The sequence below is a fragment of the Brachyhypopomus gauderio genome, chromosome 20, assembly GCF_052324685.1.
Source record: "Brachyhypopomus gauderio isolate BG-103 chromosome 20, BGAUD_0.2, whole genome shotgun sequence".
NCBI lineage: Eukaryota > Metazoa > Chordata > Actinopteri > Gymnotiformes > Hypopomidae > Brachyhypopomus > Brachyhypopomus gauderio.
In genome coordinates, this window is record NC_135230.1 from 9,895,488 (window position 1) to 9,912,825 (window position 17,338).

Below are 17,338 nucleotides of genomic sequence, written 5' to 3' on the forward strand. Positions count from 1 at the left end.
CTAACTAAATGACTTTGTATTTTGTTTATTTTTATTATTGAGCATCAGTCTCCTGTCCTTGTTAACTTTACTCCTGTCTCACACACATGCCCTGTTGCTCTTTGGCACTTTAGGGTGTTTTAACCCTTACCCTTTAAGTTGTGGTAACTGTTCTTATTATTATTTTTTGAGTATTTACTGTCTTAGCTTTAAATAAAGGATGGATATTTAACACATTTTTCTCTTTCCAGTATATTTTGTTGGGGGATGATGAATTTCGTTCACGTTAAAGCAATGATCTTGAATGAAGTTTTGGTTATTGTTATAGACTTACCAATGATCAATCACAACGATCTCAGTGGGTTGACTTGTCCATTCCTGTGAGTTTTGTTTACAATTCATAAATAGCAACATTTTATAGATAAAATAATCCTTTTTCTAAAATCCACATTTATTCATTTCATTATATTTTGAAAATTGTAAATGAACTCTGCAAAGCTGCAGAGGAAAGTCTTAAAATTCCTCTTAATTTGATGCTGATTTTCCTTAAGCTTCATTTGGAAGATTAGTGCCGTCGTCTGTTGCAACAGTACAACACGATTACTCGCAACAGTACAACACGATTACTCGCAACAGTATAACAGCAACTTTGTACATTCGGGGGAGGGGGGGTTGATGAAGATGCCGGGATGCAACTACCAACAAGGGAAGATGATGAGAAAAAAAAAAAAATTTTGCTCTCCAAAGCCAGTATGCTTCCACTTCTGTTCTCGTCATCTCCCCCACTCTGTTTTGGTTTCTCCCCCCCTCTCCATTTATTTATTTGACCCCTTCATCCTCCTTGATTCCCACCATCCCGAGGAGGAAGGACGGCAAGCAACATCTGATCCACCCATGCTCCTGGATCTCTGTCGTTACCAAGGTGCTTAGTCCTTCTCTCCCTCTCTGTTCCGCCCCCTTTTTTTGGTTTTTGTTTGATTTTTGTTTATTGCATTACTGGCGTGGTTTGGTCTGCTTTTTTCCTGCCCCCCTTGCAACTCTGTACTGAGGAATCGCACCGCTTTTATTACCCAGCCAAACTGAGCCCAGTTGGACAAACTTTTTTTTTTTTTTTTTTTAAAGCTGTCTGATGCACACCACCTTGCTCTGAAGAGACTGTGCTAATTTCATTCACTTGAATGTTAGATTACACAAAGCACTTTAAGATGTATTTACTGGCGCATATTTCCTCACTTGTATGAACCGCATGCCCACCAGACCACTGGAAGTTCACCGAGGTGGCTTGTTTGATGCATGCTATGATGTGTGTGCGTGAGTGTGTGTGTGTGTGCGTGCGTGCGTGAGTGCATGGAATTCATACGCATTATATTTAAACAATGCTGGGACACCAAGTTTTTGCTGTTTGAGTCTAATATGCATGGAGAGCTTCGTCTTGCATGGTTCAACTAACGCACTGTTGAAAATGGTTGTTTTTGTCAAGGTTTTGTTTTAAGACTCAGGGGTTACTGCATATACAGGGTATGGCCGCTTTCACTGCAAAAAATCTGCACAATTTCTTTTCTAAGCAATTTTATGAAAAAATATTAAATGTCATTTGTTGGTTGTTTCTGTGCTTATCTGCCACTTGCATAGCCACCCCCCCCCCCATTGTAACAGATTTATGCTTCCCTCCCCTTCATCACCCTAAATGCTTTCTTACTTCACACATTCACTCTTTCACGTTGCTTTACTGTTGTTTCCCTACCTAACTCCTGATTGGACCATGTTCCCTGTTCACAGGAAGGATGCTCTGCTTCTTGCAACCAGAAACTGCCACAATCGACCCAATAGTGTTGCCGAAGCCCCGCCTCCGGGCTTGTGTGGATCATGTAACCCACCTCCCTGGTTCGCCGGCCGACCTTCCTCCTCGAGTGCCGAGCACGGGGCCCAACGCTCAGCTCCGAAGGCTAGAGAGCCATCAGCAGCAGCTCTGGGAGATCGAACGGCGCCGTGAGCAGCAGAAGCAACCCGTTCTGAGATTGGAGCATGAGCACAAGCATGAGGAGGTCTCTGAGGAGGAGCAGGAGAGGGAGAAGAAAGAGATGGAGTTGGAGAACCAGAGGCGGGATCTGCTTCAGCGGCAGGAGGAGCTTAAGCAGAGGCAGCAGATCATGGAGTGGCAGCAAGAATTGGAGCAACAAAATAAGCAGCAAAGTAAGCAACACAAGAATCCAACCACAGTTATCGTCTCCCCTTCTGGACTCTGCACTATTTATGAAGCACTGGAGCCCAGCGAGGCGGAGGAAGACCGCAAGAAAGTGGAAGAAATTGCGACGAAGGTGGAAATGGCAGAATGTGAAGGAAGTTCCTTTAAAGACATGTGCGTCAACATGAAGACCCACTCCAGTCCTCCAAAACAAAATGCTTCTCCCCAGTCACACAGCGCAGTTCTGGGACACACTGAGGACCAGACAAAGCTGATCCCTCCTGCCACCCTTGACCAGAATCCCCTTTCAACTTCGCACCCCCCGCAGTGGCCCTGTCCTCCTGAGCTTGACTGGGGCAAGAAGGTCGACATTGTCCAGCAGTTGATCAACCAGACATTGCTACTGGCAGGAGACAGCTGCCCACCCCTCCTGCTCACATCTGCGGGAGGAACGCTCAGTCCTTTGGAGACCAGCCTGTGGCCTGACCTCTTGCCTCCCATCACCCCACCCTCTGCCACGGTCACTTGCGTGAGCAGCTTTTCGCCCGAGGCTTCGGGTAGCTCTCCTCAAGGAGAGTGGACTGTAGTGGAGGTGGAGACTCATCATTGAGTCTAGAGGCAATGGCGAAAGAGGAGGGTGGGGGGAGGGCGCAGAAGCACTTCCAGTGATGGGCTGGTCTTTCAGGGATGGTCCACATGTTCCTCCAAGCTCTTCTACAGCTACACTAGGTATTCTGTTCCAAATGCCATGATTCAAGTTTTTTTGAGAATGGACCGTCTGGTTGGTCTTTAGGGTGAGCATGAGACACTGATACAGGGGTACTGGTACTGGAATGTGTTACGTTGGCTTTGACCTGTGCACATTTTTTAAACTCAAAATATGAGCAAACCAGCATCTATAGCATCCATGTCAATACTTTGAGGCAGATACCACATAGAACTTCTCTTGAGCAAGAGGCATTGAATGTCATGTTGTCTTCTCTTGGTTACATTTAACAACCAATAGGTTTGGTCAAAACCTAGCTAGGGTTGTAAAACAAGACGCCATCTGTGGTTTTGGACATGGTGTCAAACTGTAATTGATTCCTGTGTGGCATCTTTCCTCCTGTTACTGGCAGCTATCTACTTACTACTCTTACTGTGTAGAATGCGTAGTGCATCATGGGTTATTTTATGGTACCATTTCCACCCCTCACAAATGGCTTTGCAATGTCACACCAGACCTTGCAGCCAAAAGGCCATTTACTTAATCAGGTGTATTGTGAAGATTGACTTTTGCAAGACTCATTCATCTTGCACCTGTTTAGTTAAGCAAGTTAATGAACAAACAGTTCTGTCTGGTTTTGAGCCAGAGATCATGGGAGGTTGCTTTCACAAAAACAGGACATTCTAAGACGTTCTACTTCCAAACGTGCTCAAAACCGTCGGCCTTGATTGCAAAAGTGATTTTTGTCGGCACTGGTTGTTAACTGATGTCACTGAACACGTGTTGAAGTCTAGGTCTTGCAGGTATAGTTATCTTCCATTATTTTGACCAACAGAATTGAAGCTCTGGTTAGTCCAGGAAATCTTGCACAATGTCCGTCAGAATCATGATACTTCAAGCAGCTTTGCAGCATTATTTTTTTCTGTAATGATGAGGCAATTCACTTAAATGTTGAGCAGGTTAAAACAATTAGTTTTAGAATATGGTTTTTTGCTTGCTGGTAAAGATATGAAATGTCCTTTAGGTGCTGCAGTTCATTATAATTTGGACTGGCATTACTTTTTAAAGTCAAGATATGATTCTTTGTAGCATAAACGTGAGGCAGTATTTATAGTTATAGGTGGAGGTTATTAGTTTATTTTTTAAAGCATTGTTTGCCTCTTCCTGATCAACAGCCTTTGTTTCATACCAAATGGATATAAAAAATATATATTGGCTGCACTGAGCATGAACTCATTGATTTTTATTTTTTGAGTTGTTATGAATGGTGCTCCAGTATTTCTAGGTAAAAAATGGATATTCCACCACAAGAAATACAATGTATTTTTAAACAATTCATACAAATTAGGAACTGGCTGTCTAGATCCAGTGATGCATCATCCCTACTAACGAACAATGCCTAAAACCACATCAGATCTTCTGTGCGTCACTGGCATCCCCGACACCAGAGCTCATTTTTGCCATCCTGTGCGTTGTCCTACACTGTGACCGACGAGAGAAACGTATGCATCAAATTATTTACATTATAAACTTTTCAGTGTGTGTTTGTAATATTTTTGTTTTGTACTGCCCCATTCCAGTAAACGTCTCCCTGTTTGTATGTAGCTGGGCCGTCACCATGATTTGCAGCCGGACACATTAATACTTTGCGATGTCATGCGTGAAGCTAGGCCCCACTTTGAGTGTTATGCTATGCTGTCATTGTACTTCCGTCTCCTAATCACGCGAGTTATAGGTCTGTTCGAAATGACTGAGTCATGTTTTTGCCACTTCAATCAGGGACTTGAATGTGTTCATAGTAATTCAGACCACTACTGTTGTCCTGTTACCCTTTTGGGATTTTAATTACATTTTTGGACACCGTTTTGCATTCAGGTCATCAGGCTTCCTTACTGGTTTCACATTCATGTTTAATGATGCACTATAAGTACTGTTTGGGGCTAGAATTATAAATTTGAAAAGAAATGAATACAACCTTCTTTTTTTTTTTTTTTTCTTTTCTTTAACAACACATACACCTTGAGGTGAAATTATGCATGACAAATGCAATTGTTGTGCACATCTCCATGTGTATATTTTTGTAATTTATTTTCAAATGAAGGAATGATATTTTTGTATTGGTTTCCATTTGTAAACGTGGACGTCAAACCATGGCAGCTCAAGTTAATTACCAATGAAGTTTTTTTTTCATATTTTGTAAGTGAAAATGACTGTTGGTCTGTAATGTGATTCAATGCTGATCAATAAAAGTGGATTGTTGGATGAACTTTGGTTATTTTATTGAACATTTTAAGCATGTAACTAAATATCTCAAACACTTGTACAATACGCACTCCCTAGAAAAAGGCTGAACCCAAAAGTAAACTGTCTGTACAACAGTATGAACTTAATCACCATCATTCAATCACCATAACTCAAACACCATCAATCAACATGACCAGCAAATTATGAACAGCTGTGGTGTCTGTTATACCACTCTTGCGGGAAACCTCTCAAGATGAGCACCTCCAGCAGACGGTCTGTGGCGAAACAGGTTGAGGGTTCCTCCACACCCAGACACATTAAATGCTTGTACTGACCCTGAGGAACTCTACACAGGACCCTGACGACACACACAACCATTTATTTGATGCGTAGTGTTGGATGAGCTCTGAGCTGCTATAAGCTGTTTGCGTTTATAAAAACCAGAAATGTCTGTGTCTAGTAAATTGAAAACACAAGCTAACTACCTGCTACAATGCTACAAACTCATTGAAATTTATGCTGTTAAGCCGTTTACTGTATATACCATAGACTATAGCCCAAGGTATATACAGTCTATGATTAAAAACTTTCTGAATCCACATAAAATGTGATATTCATTGGGAAAAGTCAGATTTCATGGTCCTTGACAATTTTTCACAGCAAGGAATTTGGTAGGGCCCTATGTGCATAAACGTCTTAACAGCTGTGGCAATGTTCCTGTCATATAACGTCATTAATCCCCTCCTGGTCTGAGACGGGTTAGGGTTACCAGTCGTAGATGCTGTCGGTACCGGGGTCTGGATACGTCTGCACCCACTGGCCTATGGACCACATCCTCATGACTGTGTGGCCTTGCACATTCCCGTCCACTTGACCTCTTTCAGTTTCTCTTCTCTCCACCACAGGGATGTCCTCGCAGCACAGGAAGAAGCTAGGAGAGGAGATTGGGGCACATTACTGATCTCGTGTGCCATCATCATGTGCGGCACTAGCCATGCTGAGCGACTTCTCAGTACAACTACACAACATAACCACTTGTTAGTAGTTCTATATCTCTCATTGTTTACCAACCATAAGCTGTTGTTTGAAAGGCCAGTGTTGAAAATCTCACTAGTCTGATAAGGCTGCTTACCTGAACTGGAATATGGCTAATGGATTTCATAGGGTGTGTAGCTAATGTACTTTGTTCCATAAAGGACGTAACATGAGACTGCCGTTTACCACACAGACCTACAACACTACTTCCTGAACAACCAAATGGAAAACACTTATCTAAGATGCGAACAAATTGCACTGAGGGGAAAAAAAAAAAAACGATGAGTCATTCTCCTTCAGCCCCACTCACTACTCTGTGTTGTCGTGTCCCTGTCCTTCCGTCAATCTGTCCCAAATTTCCGCCTGTCCTTCTCCTTCCATGTCCCAGGTTCCCGCCTCTTTCTTTTTCTCGTCTCCTCCCCCCTCTGACCTCACTTCCTGTTCCACGTTCCAGCGCATGCGCTTGTACAGCCTGCTGCTGGTCAAGGCCGAGAAGGGGGTGGGGTGACAATAGCGGAATATTGACACCTTGATGCAGGCTACCTGACACTGGCCGATGAAGAAATAGGAGATGCTGACAGAAGAGGAAACAGAGAGACAGAGAACCTTTAAGGTGGCAGTAATAAATGTTTGGATGTGTTATCTCTAAGTGCAAATACATCGGTCAGCCAATGCAATAGAATATAATGAAACTATAATGACATAAAGGACCATTGGGAATTGTTACTTGCTAGTAGTACAATGGCATAATATAAAGTCAAAGATCTTTGGTGAACTAAGCACGCTTTTGAAAAAATGGCAAATTTAGTTGTAGTTTCCATAAACTAGTTGTAGTTTCCATAAATCACATGGCAACAGTGCCAATGCATGTTTGCTTGCTGGCCATATCCATAGTGCAGTGATCAGACAGGGAGGGGTGTTCATGCAGTGACCAGTCATCAGCAGCAACAATAAGGCAGATGAGCTCTACAAACTCCTGCCTGTAAACAACCTTCAAATTAATTATATGTGCTCTTTCCGTTTTATTTCTATTGTATATATTGTATTTTATGTTGACATTCATTGTAGATTTTGTCTTTGTGGTGGCATCTGCTCTGTGGAGTTTCCATGTTCTCCCTGTGCCTGTGTGGGTTTCCTCCGGGTACTCTGGTGTCCTCCCACAGACCAAGATATGTGTGTTAGGTTGATTGGTTACTCTAAATTGAGTGTGTGTGCGTGGGCCATGCGGATGACTGGTGACCTGCCCATGGGGTACCTGCCTTCACCTGAGGATGCTGGGATTGGCTCCAGCCCCCATGTGACCCTGACTAGTGGGATTAATTGGTAAAGATAATGGATGGATGGATTTTCTTTGTTACCATGACTGAAAATCTTAATAAATATACTGGAGTGAAAAAAAGATGTGTAAGGTTCAATCACTCTGTGTAGCTCTTAAAACGCTCTCGCTGCTGTTTACAGATGGAGTAAAACGATCCGTCACCCTTTCTTGTTTGATCAGTGCAACTCTGCACCGTAAAAGGCCGAAGCAAGAGGCCGTAGGGCCACGTGTGGGTCCCGAGTCCTGCTGGCACTCACCCGAAGGGGTCGGACTCTTCCAGGGACAGGCAGCGGAAGGAGGCCAGCATGCGCATGAAGTGCTCGAGCTTAATGCACAACTGCTGAGAGAACTGAAGCATCTGAAGGAAAGGACAGAAAACTGAAAGTGTGTGTGTGTGTGTGTGTGTGTGTGTGTGTGTGTGTGTGTGTGTGTGTGTGTGTGTGTGTGTGTGTGCAGCCAAAACCATTACAGGCAAACGCTGTGTGCAAATAAAGGTATTGGAGGGAACATTTATGCAGCATATATGCAACATTTGCTAAAGCAGTTTACATTTATACACAAGCACAGTGCTGTTTTGAACTGATGAGGCCAACACGGGTTCTTACTCGACCCCTTATGTAGGGCGGCACGGGGTTACGATCAGGCCAAAAGTCACGAGCCATGGACTCCAGGTAAGCGAAGAGAGGCTGGCAGACCCGTAGGAAGGACGACACCACATGATAAAATCCCTCCCTCGGAACGTGCCGTTGTCTACAGGACCCATGAAAAAGATTGTTCTTTATTGGTCATGTTAAGTGGCTTTGGTTTAAAGTTTAGGTCTGGTTTGTGTGTGACAACACTGTGAGTCATAAAGAACTAGCTATTGGGAATGTTACACACCAAACACAGACGACCAATGACATGTAAAAGGTGTAAAATAAATTAAACCAAAACAATTTTCGCCGCACCTGTACAGGAGGTATTCCCGAAAGTGGTCGGTTTTGACGAGGAGATATTGGAGTTGCTCTTGTATGGGATACATCTCATCATCCATTTTTCTCGTTTCTGATTCGGACGGAGTTGCCGCCCTTCGGTGTTCCGTGCAACGCGTTTCTCCACCGGCAAGATGGCGCCACTGTATCGTTGTCTGGGATTACTGGCGCGAAAAAGTCAAGTTGTTTCAAGAGAAGCTGGGGTTTTCCTAGATGATCGTTATTAAATCTTCACATTGAAATTGTGACGTTGAAATAAAAAAATGTAGTGCTATTTGCTTTACCTGCTTCTGTCTGTGACGACTGTGGTTTATTCTCTCCCAGCTGCACTAACTCCACATCCATGTATTCGCTCACATAATACTAGTTGAACGTCCTTTGAAGTGAATTCCCTCGACGGCGAACACGTGACTTGTAGATAACTGGGAAAGTTTTATGAGATAATTGATATTGAAAAGGTCCTTAGGGGACTGGATAATACCATACCTGTGTTTTTATATTGTACATGTACAGAAAAATAAAGACTCATTAAATGCAAATATTGTACAAATGTAACGTATTGAATATTTGAAGTCCAAATACATGGAAAATATATCTGCAAAATATATTATTAAAACATAAAAAAAACTTTAAGCATAACCCAACAAAACATGTATTATAAAGTAAACCCGGTCAAGCTTTATTGTCTCGCCTCAGTTTGATCACATGATTTGCAGAGCGCGCTCTGGTTCCCTGTTGTCACTGCGCGAACGCGCCCGCTCGCCCGCGCGCCCGCCCGGGGACACCGAGGACCCTCCCGCTCGCGCCGTTATTGATTCACGGTTCCGAATGGTGCTTTTTTTCCTGCACGTGATAAACCAACAAAAAAACACGTTTGCGGTCTTACTTTACTTGTGGCTAATGCAGATACCGTCAACTCTGGCGGATGGCGAGTGGCGGCTGCAATAATGTCATTAGACAAGGCGACGACTGAACAAACGGCTCGTTGAGATGTCCCGAACGGACCGATTCGCCGCTCGCCCAGGCTGGTTTGCAGGCTCTCCGCCCTCGCTGGTTCTAAGTTGTGTGTTTTGAGCTGCCCGGCTGCCGGACACGTTCGTGTCTGGTGATGCTTTTGGAGAAGTCCGCGGTGTTTGAGCGTGTCGTCATGGAAAAGAATGGAAGTGTGTCCGCCGGCTTAGTTAAACCACGGTCGTGAACTAAAGACGGGTTTCATCGCCGTGTGGTTTTGTCTTAGACATTATTTTAACTTGTTGCTATTTTAACTTGTTTTGGAAGGGGAAGATCTCCCTTTCATCATTGAGATGATGCATTTGTGTTGACCCACGGATGTCCTGTACTGCGGAATACTGGACACCAGTGAATATTCAGGATAGTAATAAAGGCGTCATGATAAGTTACTGAATCGTTTTTGGATGATACTTTAAAACTAAGATATCAGACGCACGGAACCGCTTTGCCTGCGATTACAGAACATCTTCAAGGAGGAAAAGTATTTCTGTTCGTTTGGAGTAGCTGGCAAACCCTTGGAGAATAGGCGTTAGAAAGGACAGAAATGGCCAACGATTCAGTTCAGGTAAGTGCCCGTAACCGCCACAGGATTATATTTATTCCCAGATGTTACTTCTGAAGTCATAACCGTCTCTATATTACAGGTCGACCCTCTTATGCCCACTTGTGCACTTCTGAAGGTACTGGGCGTTGTAACGGCGCCCACGTGTTTTTGTATCGCACTTCACGAATCATTTCGGTTTCGGTCGTGTCGTTACGAGGGGCGTTGGACTCGTGAACGCCCTTCACGACCCCGTCCATGCACTTGAAGTGTGAGTTACTAACCGACCCGGTGTGAGAAGGGCAGGCAGAACCTCGTGTTTGTGGTGAACATGAACCAGGAACCTTGTGAGTAGCTCCAGCTAGCCGCTGCTCTGTGTCAAACACCAATATTTATGTTTGTCTTGGCACCTTCTACGGCCGTATGTGGTGTTCCACGTTGTCACACGGCGGGTTGTCCATTAGAAAAGCAGATGGGATACTTTCAGAGTTTAATATGTTCTCGTTTTTATGATTATTATTATTTTAAATCATGATCTTTCACAGCTAAGCATAATTGTTTTCTGCCACGCCCCCCATGAATTAACGCAGAGAAATGGTTATGGAAAATGGAAGTTTGGTGCTGGCCAGGTATGGTATTCAAAAATATATACGAATGAGATATACACAAATTGCAGCAAATAAGAAACTGAGAAGTTGACGGGCAGTTGACAGGAAGTGACACTGAATGTATATCTTAGAGACAGAAGAGGGAGAATTAGGCAGGGTGAGGGTTGAGATGCATCATTGTGTGTGTGTGTGTGTGTGTGTGTGTGTGTGTGTGTGTGTGTGTGTGTGTGTGAATCTTTTGAGAGACGTCAGTGTACTTTATCTCAGTGCACTGAGCTTGATTGGATTGTCAGAGGCAATATGACTCAGGACCATTTTCTGGCTTTTGGAATGTTGATCTTACACACACAGACACTCACACACTCACACACACTTTATGCTACAGTATTGTGTAAAACCAGCAGCAAGAGACATGAGCAAAAACAAGTCCAGAGAATGTGGACTGTTTGAGCACTCTTGGTCACCTCCCTGTGGTCCAAGAAGATATACGTGTTGTACACGCTTATGTTATACACACTTATGTTATACACACTTATGTTATACACACTTATGTTATACACACTTATGTTATACACACTTATGTTATACACACTTATGTTATACACACTTATGTTATACACACTTATGTTATACACACTTATGCTATGCGCATTGCAAGGGCTTCAGCTCCCACTGAATTTCACAGAGGTTAAGTTCATATCTCAAACTTTCTTTCATCTGCTCTATTTCACCTCCTTTAAGTATTCAGTTTCTAAATCAACTTATTTCCATCCCTGTGACGACCCCCCCCCCCCCACACACACACACACACACACACACACTAATTTGCCTGTATGTGTTTTTCTCACACTCTGACACATACATAAACACACACACAGATCCTAGGGAGTCTGTATACACACACTTCCCTTAAATTCCTTCCTGACGTCATGCTACAGTCATTCAACAGATGCTGGGGAGAAATTACATGGCTTGATATACTAGCATTCTGAATACACTTTGACAACCACAGCTGTACAAAAATGATAAGAGATTGTTGCTTTAATTTGATGCCAACATACCCTCCTCTATACAGTGGAACACACAGAGACATTTTTTCCTGAACTCTGTAAGAGAATCTTCAAGCATCCAGATATTGCTGGAATAGCAATTAAAACCGTTTAGCAGGAATATCCCTATGGCTATAATGGTCATCATCATAATATTTCCCGACACCTTACTGGGTGTCGCTTATATCCAGTGGCCTCTTAACACTGTCCACCCTAGAACCACTGATCTATTTGAAAACGTTCAAGGACATTTTTTGTTTGTTTGTTTGTTTGTATTTATTTATTTTTTAAGGTTCTACGTCATGAACGAATGGCCAATGAGCCGTCAGTTCTGATGCATCCGGAGACTTTATTGGTGGCTGCGTCTGTGGCTGGCGTCCAATGGGCGTCTGCGACTGTTCGTGGACTCTTTGGTTGAGATTATGGCATAGGCCTGTCGCTATGGAGTTTCAACCAGGTGAAAGGGTGTCAGCAAGCAGTTAGGACACCTTAATAACACTTAGTATGTTATGACTTTTACAGTGTTACTATAGCAGTTATTACAATTACACATAAACACACTCTAATCACAGCTAAAGCAAGCTAATGTAACTAGTGACTAGCAGTCTGTCATAGTAACGTAAATGGCTTAAAAAGTAACAACATGATAACAATAGTACATGGGTGGCCAATGGGGGCACAGCACACCACCTGAGTGGGGCGAGACACCCAAAACACTGACACGTGTCACAGGAAACAAAGCATAAACACTAAAGCACGTGAAACACCGCTGCTGTTTAACAGGCTGCTGGAGAGAGAGCAGTGTCACGGTAGCTACGCTGTTTGAGGCCGCTGTTGTCGTTATTCCAAAGCAGAACACCTCCACTGGAAAAATCATGGTCCATTTGGTATCGTTTGGTATTTTAGGATGGTACTAGATATGGTATAGAGGAATAAGTGTCATCTGATCCTTATTTTGTAATGATGATCCAGTCAAAAATAAAATAGACCATAAGTAGGCGTTTATATCCATTTGGTTTTAATCACTGGAGTTATCTGCAAGATTGCAATCAGCAAACTGGACAAAATTGAGGTCCTCTAAAAATGTATTTTTTCATGAAGTAATACTCATATTTTTGTTATAAATATATATTTTTGACATTGATATTAGTCATACCTGTTTTCTCTGAGGTCGATATTGGCCTAATGCATTATTAGTCTCAGACTTGCCAGGGTTCTTGTTTGTATTCTGGTTTGTCTACATTGTCAAATTAATGGAAGAAAAACTAGCTGTGACTTGTAAACAAGCTATACAAACCTAGGTAGTAAAGAAAAGTAGAGAAAGGTGCACGTATGAATGGAAACTCTCTCTCTCTCTCTCTCTCTATCTCTCTCTCTCTCTCTCTACATATATATATATGTTATGGTGGGAGGAAGCAGGCATGACGAGCGTTTGATATCGACAGACGTTTATTGGAACACACAACGAATAAAGTCCAACGCGGGTAGCACAAGCACTCCACATGAAACACTCACAGGCACGAGCTTTAGACAACGACGAGCACGGGACACTGCGCGAACGCACATTAAATAGACGAACTACACGATCCCCCAGTGATCACGAGACGAAGCACAGGTGAGACAGATGAACATACCCACGAACAACCCACACCCACGCAACTACAAACATGGACATAACCAGATGCAGACGACATAAACCCACGCCCAAAAGGAGGGGTCCGTAGCTGTCCCGTGACTCTCTCTCTATATATATATATATACATACACTCATTAACATAAATATTGAATCAGCCAATCACATGGCTCAATGTATTTAGGAATTTAGGCACCAACTCAATGTATCTAGGCATGTAGACATGATCAAGACATTCTGCTGCAGTTCAAACCGAGCATCAGAATGGGGGGGGAAGTGATTTAAGTGACTTTGGACGTGGCATGGTTGTTGGTTCCAAACGGTCTGGTCTGAATATTTCAGAACCTGCTAATGTCCTGGGATTTTCACGCACAACCATCTCTGGGGTTTACAGAGAATGGTCAGAAAAAGAGAAAATATCCAGTGTGCAGCAGTTCTGTGGGTGCAAATGCCTTGTTGATGCCAGAGGTCAGAGGAGATGGTGCAATGGTGTGAGGGATATTTTCCTGGCACATTTTGGGCCCATTAGTACCAATTGAGCATCGTGTCAACGCCACAGCCTACCTGAGTATTGTTGCTGACCATGTCCATCCCTTTATGACCACAGTGTACCCTTCTTCTGATGGCTACTTCCAGCAGGATAACGCACCATGTCATAAAGTGTAAATAATCTCAGACTGGTTTCTTGAACACGATAATGAGCTCACTGTACTCAAATGGCCTCCACACCAGATCTCAATCCAATAGAACACCTTTGGGATGTGGTGGAACGTGAGATTCGCTATCATGTCAATATGGACCAGACTCATATACTGCATATACACACACACACACACACACATACATTCATACATATATACCCAAACAAACACACACACACACACACACACACACAAACAAGGTTTGAGGTAGGTCACGCTGGCAGTTGGCATTTGCTTTTATTGGCCATCAGAGTTTGGTCCCCTGTTCCTGCTGGTGGGATGGTTTATGGTGAACTCTGATTGGCTGCAGGGTGCTTGGCTGACCATGCCCTTTTGGAGAGGATCAGAAGGCCATACGGCTGCTGCCCGGGCACAATATAGTCCTTTGTGCATGCAGCATGCAAGATCAGATTTATCATTTCCCCAGCGTCCTGCTCAGCTGCCCTCAGCCCATTCACCGACGCCATGCAAAGAGGCAGTGTGGTTGGAGTGGTCATTTCTATCCTGGAGAGTGTGTTTGTGTGTGTGTGTTTGTTTTGGGGTTGGTCGACTGAGTAAACACATTCATTTTCACAATGTGGCATGTGAGATTGTGTTTGAGTCTGCTTCTTCCACGTCATTTGTTGCCTTAGTTATTTGAATTTCTTGGGGACATATTCTTTCACACCGGCTATTTTACCCATGTTCAAGCAATTTTACTCATGTTCCAGAAGTTTTACCCGTGTTCCAGAAGTTTTACCCGTGTTCCAGAAGTTTTATTTGTGTTCTAGCAGTTTTACTTGTATTCCAGAAGTTTTATTTGTGTTCTAGCAGTTTTACTTGTATTCCAGAAGTTTTATTTGTGTTCTAGATGTTTTACTCAGATTCCATCAGTTTTCCCATGTAGCAATAGTTGATGAGCAATAGTTGATAGGAGAGATGAAAACTGGCCATTTGCCCTCACTAGTACTAGTAACATTTCCAACAATGTCCTGAGTAAACTCAAGAACATTGTAAACTAAGAAGGACAGTTACATATTTGTCCTCTGTCCCTTTTAGCCTCAGATAACTGATTCCGTCTGCTTCATATTTCCCACCATCTAATCATCCAGACACTTTCTAATGCCACAAGCATGTCTTTAAGAACACGGATTGAATGTTTCCTAAAGTATCTACAAATTGTTGTAAATTGATCACAAATCCACACAGTCTGCATCGAGTGCCTGTTTGCTGATGGTGTTTTTAATTTCCAACATGACCCAAAACAGACCTGCATGTTCAACTCTGGATTTTGTAGCATACAGAACATGCAGAAGATTTCCATAACATCGTCTGGTTCTGAATTTTATGGCACTGACTGCAGGATGTAAAACAGGGAATACACTAGTGCTGCCAACAGTTAATCCATTACTGTTCTGGGTTTGACATGTCAAAGGGGCTACACAGACTGTCCGTCTCTGGCCCACCAAACAGCAACGGTGTATTTCCGCCACTGAGTGAATCAACAGCTGTCTTATTGGGTGGCTTGGAACTGCAGCTCCCTTTGTGCCCACGCCTCAGTGTCGAACAGGCGCCTTTTCTCATGACCTCACAATGACAGGTCCTGCCCGTGCTGTGCTAGCCACGCCCCTTCTCTTCTCACACCCCATTGTGACATCATGACTTCTGTGGCCGTGGAGAATTCCGCCCGATTGACAGTGTTCTGAAATTCTGTGCTAGCAGTTGCGCAGCACAGCTTGCATAACTGACCCATTAATGAAGCCTGGCGTTCATTATTCCACACCCTCAGGCTTCCCATGGATTGATCTCAGGTTGTAAATTACTTCTCACATCCTGTACACATTTCATCGTCTTTGTCTGCCTCTGTCTGTTGAATGACTAATTATATTGTTTAGGCCGTTGCATTATGAGAATAAAAATATATGAATTCTGTCAATCACTAGGGGTATTTGTGCGTTTCCTCCACATTTAAAGCCACAATTTGCCTTAGTGTACTGTGATGATGCAGGAGGAACTCGCCAAGCAGGTTTTCCTAAAACCTACTCCAAATGGCACAAGCAGTGACACAAGGTGTTTCTACTAAAACATGGCACACACCAGCCACCCATTGCTAAAAAATATTTCAGATAGTTAAATAGGGAAAAGAAATGGCTGCCTCGTGGCCTCGTGTGTATTAGCCAAGAATACATTTGGGTGCTGTAAGAGAAGAAACACATTGGTATCAGCTGATTCCATGTTAGATTGCATAGTGGGTTCGGCTCCATTAACAAAACCCTGAAAGAATGAATATTTAACAATGGGAGGCCATAGCCTGCAACAGAGTAAACCCCCCCTCCCCCACTCTCCCCACGGCTGCCCTGCTGTTCTTTGTTTGAGAGTAGGAACAGTGCTGTGCGTTTGGAGGCTGTAAACCGATCCACAGAGCCAGACTCTGGCTATCTCTCTAACACCCCCCTCCATCTCTGTCTGCCTGTCTCTCTCTCTCTCTCTGTCTGCCTGTCTCTCTCTCTCTCTCTGTCTGCCCCCACCATCTCTATGTGTGTCTGTCTCTCTCTGTTTCAGCTCAGTAGTGTCACCACCTGCTCCACCTCTCCCATGAGACTCCCTTCCTTCCCCTGAAATCCCCCTTTCTCTGTCTTTCCCACCACACACACACACACACACACACACACACACACACACACACACACACACACACACACACACATTTTTCCTTCTATAGTCCTAGGGATCTTAGTTTTCCATACACATTTTAAGTCTGAAACATTCTCTCTGGACAGTGAGCTTGTGGTTCACAGTGGGTAGAAAAAAAACTGTGTTTCCTGTACATTGATTTATTTGTGGCAATATCAACACTGACTGCCACATATTGATTCAATGGTAACAGATCCTAATGTAAAAAGCCTTTCCTCTCTGTGCACGCTGAGTATTCAAACATGATCGACACACACAATAAGCACTGTAGACGACACAGAGAAGATGTTGTTAGTAGAATCGACCTGAAGTTAACAAATGCTTTACATCATAAACACCTCTGCGCAAATTTGTCCAAATCTGATGTATTCAAGTTAATTCCGATAAGTTAGTTTGTGTTCTTAACGCAACACTGTAAACAAGGAGACTTAACTCATCAAATACGTTATTAGTAAACATTTAAGAAACCTATCTATATAATATAGCTAAATGTTTAAGCTAACATTAAGATGTTACGTTAAGGTGAACATTAAGGTTACATCAGCGTTAGCATGCGGTACTTAGCTGCTAGTCAATATTGAGTGCTCGTGCAAGTTGATATGCACGTTAATTCTTTCACTCTATGTCAGATGTTTGTGTCCTCAATCGAGAAGAACATTGGAAACATTTTTTTCCAAGATTCAA

General features: G+C 43.2%; 2 protein-coding genes across 3 annotated transcripts in view; one reads left to right on the forward strand and one right to left on the reverse strand.

Annotated features, from left to right (window-relative positions):
* Window positions 1-5,136, forward strand: part of prr36a (proline rich 36a) — a 25,240-nt gene extending 20,104 nt beyond the window's left edge. Inside the window, exon 6 of the mRNA XM_076983221.1 lies at window positions 1,759-5,136. Coding sequence (XP_076839336.1) covers window positions 1,759-2,774 — 1,016 coding nt within the window. The 3' untranslated portion in view covers window positions 2,775-5,136. The remainder of the gene's footprint in view (window positions 1-1,758) is intronic.
* Window positions 5,133-9,599, reverse strand: c20h19orf67 (chromosome 20 C19orf67 homolog). 2 transcript variants are annotated; one of them, XM_076983224.1, is made up of 8 exons: window positions 9,325-9,599; window positions 8,723-8,860; window positions 8,415-8,602; window positions 8,073-8,217; window positions 7,725-7,825; window positions 6,460-6,723; window positions 5,884-6,045; window positions 5,133-5,472 (listed from the first exon to the last, which is right to left on the reverse strand). In XM_076983224.1, exons 3-8 carry the CDS (start codon window positions 8,498-8,500, stop codon window positions 5,316-5,318), a joined length of 915 nt encoding a protein of 304 aa, XP_076839339.1. In that variant the 5' UTR covers window positions 8,501-8,602; window positions 8,723-8,860; window positions 9,325-9,599; the 3' UTR covers window positions 5,133-5,315. The 2 variants fall into 2 exon arrangements, with proteins under 2 accessions (XP_076839339.1, XP_076839338.1); XM_076983223.1 differs by lacking the exon at window positions 9,325-9,599 and having other exon boundaries at window positions 8,723-9,100.
* Between the last annotated feature and the right edge of the window lie 7,739 nt (window positions 9,600-17,338).